Source organism: Sinocyclocheilus grahami, unplaced genomic scaffold, assembly GCF_001515645.1.
Source record: "Sinocyclocheilus grahami isolate Dianchi unplaced genomic scaffold, SAMN03320097.WGS_v1.1 scaffold1042.1, whole genome shotgun sequence".
Taxonomy (NCBI): Eukaryota; Metazoa; Chordata; class Actinopteri; order Cypriniformes; family Cyprinidae; genus Sinocyclocheilus; species Sinocyclocheilus grahami.
The window spans coordinates 139,229-146,855 of NW_015506221.1; the positions used below are offsets into that span (position 1 = coordinate 139,229).

At 32.8% G+C, this 7,627-nt stretch overlaps 1 protein-coding gene across 6 annotated transcripts in view; it reads right to left on the minus strand.

Moving 5' to 3' along the window:
- The window catches only part of senp7b (SUMO specific peptidase 7b), a 50,143-nt gene extending 42,516 nt beyond the window's left edge, over positions 1-7,627 (minus strand). For 5 of the 6 annotated variants that reach the window (XM_016251415.1, XM_016251412.1, XM_016251418.1 and 2 more), the window contains exons 1-6: positions 7,346-7,627; positions 5,010-5,114; positions 4,622-4,722; positions 3,502-3,750; positions 3,306-3,403; positions 1,453-1,634 (exon numbers count right to left, since the gene is read on the minus strand). In XM_016251415.1, coding sequence (XP_016106901.1) covers positions 1,453-1,634; positions 3,306-3,403; positions 3,502-3,750; positions 4,622-4,722; positions 5,010-5,114; positions 7,346-7,387 — 777 coding nt within the window. In that variant the 5' untranslated portion in view covers positions 7,388-7,627. The remainder of the gene's footprint in view (positions 1-1,452; positions 1,635-3,305; positions 3,404-3,501; positions 3,751-4,621; positions 4,723-5,009; positions 5,115-7,345) is intronic. The other variant, XM_016251417.1, reaches the window with a different exon arrangement.

Below are 7,627 nucleotides of genomic sequence, written 5' to 3' on the forward strand. Positions count from 1 at the left end.
TTTTTTTTAGGGATGCACGATATATCGGCCACCATATCGGTATCGGCCGATAAATGCTCATTTTTTTCTGTTATCGGTATCGGCCTGATAAGAAAATTTGGCCGATATCTTAAAGCCGATAAATAATGCATTATTTCCTTCAGAGACACTTCAGATGTGCGCTGTTCGTTTGCAGCCTTTTGTGCAATTGTACGTTGTAATATTGTGTTTATTTGATGTATATCTGATTTATCTCATATAGAATGCGTTTGGTTAAGTTAAAAGAGCGCTTCAGTTTACCGGTGATCATCTTTAGCTCAGCACACGCAGCTCAAACAGCAGTGCACAACATTAATAACTATGATTGGGAATGTTGTGTATATAACATTCTAATGAGAACATTATTATAATAAAACTTTGTGCATTCTTTGGGTTTAGTTGCTGTGTTTCAGCGCGTTGTTATGGGAAGAGCGCATCCACAACAGGATCACACATTCTGACTATAGCATGCAATAACTGCGTCATTTTGTACATATATAAGTTGTAATATTATGTTTATGTTGTATTAATATTAATCTCAGGATGCATTTCCTTGAGTTAAATAAGCTGCCAGCAAAACGCTTCAGTTTACCGTGTTCATTCAGCTCTTCAGCTTCAGCTTGAGCTGCAGCTCAATGGCTGCTATTTAAAACAGTGGTATTAATTTGTTACTTTTTCAAAATCATTGATATATTATTAATAACAACAACTACTTGTATTTTTCTCTTATTATTTTCATCAACAATATGGTTTAGTAATTAAAATCATTTAATTATTGTCCGTGCAGAGGCTATTCCGTTTTATTGATCTGTGGCGCATTCATTTTGATTCTTTACACGTGTAATGATGTCCAGTGACTTGTTTGCATTATTTATGCATAATTTTATTTATTTGTAAGACTTTTTTATGACTAAATTTGGTAATGGGAGAGTAAAAATATTTTTAAAACGTACACCGTTCAAACTAGGCTGCTTATGTTGAAGTGTTTGGGATGTGGCTTTTAATGATGAGACCTTTTTTGTAATCAGGCTCTCAAAAAGTATATAACAATTTGGATATAGATTTATCGGCCAACATATCGGTTATCGGCTTTCAAAATTAAAGAATAATCGGTTATCGGTATCGGCCAAAATTTTCATATCGGTGCATCCCTAATTACTGTAATATGCTGCTAATCTTTGGTTCATAAATATAAGTTTGGTCAAACTGGTGTGGCTTCATATCCTTCCTCGATACAAACCCTAATATGGTGAATTCACAAACTTTGTTTAGGTAACATGACTGGACTCCAGATGCCAGAATGTAATTAATATTCATGAGCTAAAACTTTATTGTAGAAAGTTTAATAATTCTGCAGAACTCTGTGGGTACTAAAGATATTTTAGAGGTCTGGACTTGAATGTCTTTTCATGACAGACCTGAACACCACCTCACCTTATAGACGTCACAAACAGAACCTGTGGACTTTAATTTGCTGTCTGTCTGCGCTTCGTGTGCCATGTCCTCCAAAGTGGACGACCTCTGTGTCTCTTTCACCTGAGAATGGCCTTGTGTCCCTTCTGTTTCTTCTTCCTCATGGAAAAGCCCACATGTCTCCAGTTCCCCCGGATCCAGGCCTAAAAAGATGGAATAATGGACAACATGGTGAAATAGAAATAAAAAAAATTAAAAATCTCTGGGATTTTACAAGCAGCACATAACCTTCTCTTGTTTTTTTCTCTTTACACAGTCCCCAGTACATATAAAACAGCCTTATTGACCAAATATCATTCCTCCACCTTGGTGGAGGTCACATCAGTCATGAAACGGGGCTAAATCGCTCGGAGACGTGGAACTAGACAGAGTATAAGAGAGAAAGCCAATGAGAAAGAGAGCAGCAGGACCATTTTAACAGATCCATAAAGTTAAGCATTTGTTTATTTATCATTGATCCGAAGCCAGGAAAACTCTGATGCCGTCCAATATTATGTAGAGCAGGGAGTGAAGGAGGGTCAAAGGAAAGGAGAGAGCTGTGAGATGTTAAACATACTGCCTGAAGCACAATGGAGGGAAAGATGAGACAAAGCTGATCATTAAGGTATTTAGAGATGCAGAAACTTAGTAAAGCCCCAAAATTGGCACATTTTCCCTCATTAGCTTCTTGATAATCTACAGTAGTTATCTCAGCCAAAATTTAAAGTTTACTTTAACTGCTTATTTTGTTTAATAATCCAATTCATTAGGGAGAAACCAAGTCACTTTCCGAATTACACAGGAATAGTCATCCAATATTGTGTTTGTGTTTTTGGCAAGGATCAGTATGAAGTCGATTTTATTTTTAATTTATAGCAAATTTTATTTTATATTTTGATGTTTTCTGAACAAAACGTGAGTGGTGTGTGCATATGCAATACCCAGCACCACAGTTCTAAAATAGTTGGCAAGTAATAAAAAAAAATATATATATATATATAAAATTGCGTGTTCTATTCTACATATGTCTATCTATTAAACTACATATATTATGTATAACTTCCACACCTTTTCTTATACGAGTACTTATTTATATAAATGTAAATTTTATATATTAACAAATATGTATATAAATTATACATATTAAATAAAATAAGCATTACATTTCAACAAGTGGAGAAAGTGAAATATGGATTGAGAAATCCAGATTGAGTGTGAACACGAGAGAAGAGCGAAAATGAATTAACCCGACAAGTGTTAACTAAAACTATTAAAAACCTTTACATTAACTGAAAAAAAAAATGTTAACTGAAATAAAATAAAATATTACAATAAAAATAAAAGTTTTGGTTATATTGTCAGTAAACATTTCCAAAGCTATATTTCTAACTTTCGTTTAGTTTAAGTATTAAAACTAATTAAATTAAAAAAATTTAAATAAAATAATAAAACCTAAATTAATAATAATAATAATAATAATAATAATAACAATAATAATGTACTAAATATAAAAAGTTAACTGAAATAAAATAAAATATTAAAATATATTATATTATACTGTCAGTAAACATTTCTGAAGCAACATTTCTAAATTTATTTTAGTTAAGTACTAAAATTACTAAAACTGAAAAAATGTAAACTAAAACAAATAATAATAATAATAATAATAATAAATATTAAGTTTACAAAAAAAAAAAATTAAACGGACAAAAACACAATAAAATTATTAAACTGAAATTAAAATGGAATCGGAAAACATAAAAAAAATAAAGCTATTTAAATATGAATACATTTCTATATATAAAATACTAATGATACTTAAGACATGGATGTACCTCTACGAGTCTTGAACGAAGAGCTTTCAGGCGCGCCCGTATGGTTCTCATCATGGCAGAGAAGAGTATCTGATGCTCTTTTGGGTCTCCATCTGAAACTAATAAACATATATGCTATAAAACCCACTAGATCATACCGAAATCTCCTGCTCTGGAGCACATTCACTAACCGCCATACCATGGTTCAGATTCTCACCTGTTATTTCCTGTGAAGTCTCTGCCTGCAGTGGGAGTTTGGCAATGGGCTCTGAAACCGGGTGTCTCGGACACCTTACTGGGTGTCCTGTTCACTTGAACAGGGCTGATTTTTATCGGTTGTTTGTTCATTTTAAAACTGAATACTCCACGTGCAGCTCCTTTGGGAATGTTATCTGAGCAGGTGCGTGTGCCTGGTGTGCATGAGTCCGGTGAAAGATCCCCAGCACTGAGAGACGGCCTGACGGGTCTGCAATACAAAAAAAAAACACAAATACAAAAAATGATCAAAGCTGAATTTTCAGCATCATTACTCCAGTCTTCAGTGTCACATGATCCTTCAGAAATCATTCTAATATGCTGATTTGCTCCTCAAGAAACATTTCTTCTTATTTAATTATTAATTGATTTATTTATTTTTGTGGAAACACTACCATTCAGAAGTTTAAAAAAAATGCAAGGATGCATTAAATTCATTAAAAGTGACAGTAAAGACATTTATAACGTTACAAAAGTTTTATAATTCAAATAAATTATGAGTATTTGGATAAAAGCGTCTGCTAAATGACTAAATGTAAATGTAAATAAATGCTCTTTTAAACTTTCTATTCATCACAGAATCTTGAAAAAAATTTTTATTATAGTTTTCATAAAAATATTAAGCAGCAATTTTCAACATTAATAACAAGAACCGTTAATAATAATTGAGCACCAATAATAACTGAGCCAGCATATTAATATAATTTCTAAAGGATCATGTGACAGTGAAGACTGGAGTAATGGTGCTGAAAATTCAGCTTTACATCACAGGAATAAAATACAATTTAATATATATTAGAATAGAAAACAGTTATTTTAAATTGTAATATTTTTTCACAATATCACTGTTTTTACAGCATTTTTTTTACTCAAATAAATGCAGCCTTGGTGAGCATAGACTCTTTCAAAAACATTAAAAAAATATAAAAAAAAAAAATCATAATTACTCCAAACTTTGGAGCGGTAGTGTAACAGTGAAGCTGGTCTTAGCACACACCACTTACAAAGTGAACAAACAGCTCCATCTAGTGACAGTTTCCAAACTTTCAAAGCATCCAAAGCACGGTATTCTGAAGTCTCACCTCACTGATTCACTCCTCTGACCGTCTTTTAACAGCATATTTCCATTAGAACTGCTTTTATGAGGCGTTCTTCCATTAAGAGTGACTGAACCCCACTGCCTCTGTGAGACAAGAAATATTTGAGTTGCTTTCTATAAACAGACTGTAATGGGACTAAATGGATAACACATTTTATTGGCTGATTATACAGACATTTGTGTATTAGTGTAGATCAGGGGTCTCCAGACTCGGTCCTGGAGGGTCAGTGTCCTGCAGAGTTTAGCACAAACACACCTGAACCAGCTAATACTAGAAACATCCAGGCAGGTGTGTTGAGGCAAGTTGGAGCTGAACTCTGCAGGACACCGGCCCTCCAGGAGACCCCTGGTGTAGATGATGCCATCATTACCTTGTATGAGTTGCTGTCCTGCAGTCGAGACAGTGGAGACTGCATGTCAAGACTGCATGAACCTGACGGCTGCTTCTTTTTGGGGATTCTGAACGGGACTGCCATCTACAACACACATCATATTAGTTAGGATATTGAAATCATAACATATTTTTTAAACATTTTACACCAAGACAAATCAGCTTAATACACTATAGCAAACCGTGTGTATTTTTGGATTTACTTTTTTTTTTTTGGAACTCTAAAGACTTGTAATTTGTATAAACAGGGTTTCTGCAGGTTTTATGAAGGTGAAGACTTTTTAAGACCAAGTAAAGAACATTTAAGGAATAAATGGACGGAATTAAGGAAAAGCCTCTTTTTGGGGATTCTGAACGGGACTGCCATCTACAACACACATCATATTAGTTAGGATATTGAAATCATAACATATTTTTTAAACATTTTACACCAAGACAAATCAGCTTAATACACTATAGCAAACCGTGTGTATTTTTGGATTTACTTTTTTTTTTTGGAACTCTAAAGACTTGTAATTTGTATAAACAGGGTTTCTGCAGGTTTTATGAAGGTGAAGACTTTTTAAGACCAAGTAAAGAACATTTAAGGAATAAATGGACGGAATTAAGGAAAAGCCAAGCATTAATAAATGAATATGTTCTCAAAATGTAAATGTCTAGGAAGCACACAATGAGTTGTATTTCCAACAGATCTCCATTACTTTTTAGTTCATTTTACATACATACATATTCCACTAAAATATGGAAATAATAACTTTAACTGTACCTGCAAAACATACATTTACATGAGATGCAAACTAAAGATATGAAGTGTCTTGTTTTCTGAGGAATTGATCAAAATTAAGTGAATAAATAATCATACCCCACTGACAGATATTTGTTTCATGTTTTAAGCAAAAACTCACTTCATCTTGTTCAATTTCTCAGAAAACAAGACTTCTTATCTTCATTCTCAAGTAAATCTTGATTTAAGAAAGTTTAGATATTTCTATTTCTTTTTTTGCAGTGAATGCAACATTTAATGCCAAGACTTTATGAATTTAAGACCTTTTTTAATGCCTTAATTTGTGCAAGTTTTAAGACCTTGATTAAACTATTTATATATATATATATATATATAAATTTATTTTTTGTCTCTAAACCATAAATGTGTTTCTCTGAACTCAAACTATACTTGATATTGTTACATATGATGCAAAACATTATTATTAACATTACAGTATGCCAATTACTACAATGAATCAAAATAAAACATTTATAAATAGAAATAATTATATTTATAAATAAACAGAAATATACAGATCTGCTACAATGTACACATACTTCTTTGCAGTTTGATCTTTAAAAAATATAGTGTTCTAATTACAAAATATTGATAATTATTATTAGATTCATTGTGATATTGGCAGCCCAGATATTATAAGTTCAGCATTTATTTTTATAAACCAATATGCACAATTTAAATCTGTCCAAGCAGCTCAGGTTTTCCATAATTATTACTCTTGCAAAATTGAATAGAGTATCTAGACTTCATTTGTAAGTGAACAGCAGTGACCAAAGCTGTGAAAAATATCAGAATAATCCAGTAAACGTCCTCAAAATGCTCATTTCACACAGGGTTGTGATTTTCTTTTAGGCTGTTTAAATGTTTATGAATCAAAATAAAACATTTATAAATAGAAATAATTATATTTATAAATAAACAGAAATATACAGATCTGCTACAATGTACACATACTTCTTTGCAGTTTGATCTTTAAAAAATATAGTGTTCTAATTACAAAATATTAATAATTATTATTAGATTCATTGTGATATTGGCAGCCCAGATATTATAAGTTCAGCACTTATTTTTATAAACCAATATGCACAATTTAAATCTGTCCAAGCAGCTCAGGTTTTCCATAATTATTACTCTTGCAAAATTGAATAGAGTATCTAGACTTCATTTGTAAGTGAACAGCAGTGACCAAAGCTGTGGAAAAATATCAGAATAATCCAGTAAACGTCCTCAAAATGCTCATTTCACACAGGGTTGTGATTTTTTTTTAGGCTGTTTAAATGTTTATATGCCTATCTGACTATCAAATCTGCTACAATCTCACTGACCTCTAATCAAACACACAGGACATCAAACACCATGCTCGAGCTATAATCGTATATACTAGAAATAATATAAGTGTCTAGAACCTCTAGAGATCTTGAATGTGATTAATGTCAATCAGTTTAAACCCTTTCAGCACTGGGCTGCTGCACTCCAGGGCCATTACTATTACAGATCTGAGCTGATTTAAGCTTCTTAAACGCCATACTTACAGCACACACCTGTCTGAGACTCGCTCTACGAATATCAGGCATGGGCTATGTACGGGTGAAGGCACTGCTAAATCATTCTGGTCTGCAGAACATCAATAAGTGCACTAAGAAGTGGGCATCCCTCATTCTGTTTATGTGCGACGCTCGTCCCAGTTCTTCTTCTTCGTCTGCAGTTTGGCGGTTGTCGGGTAAATAATCGGCATCGTTACAGCGCCATCTGGTGTACAGCAGGAATTACAGCTTGGGATCAAATCACGTGTTCAGAATACTGCGAAATAATAA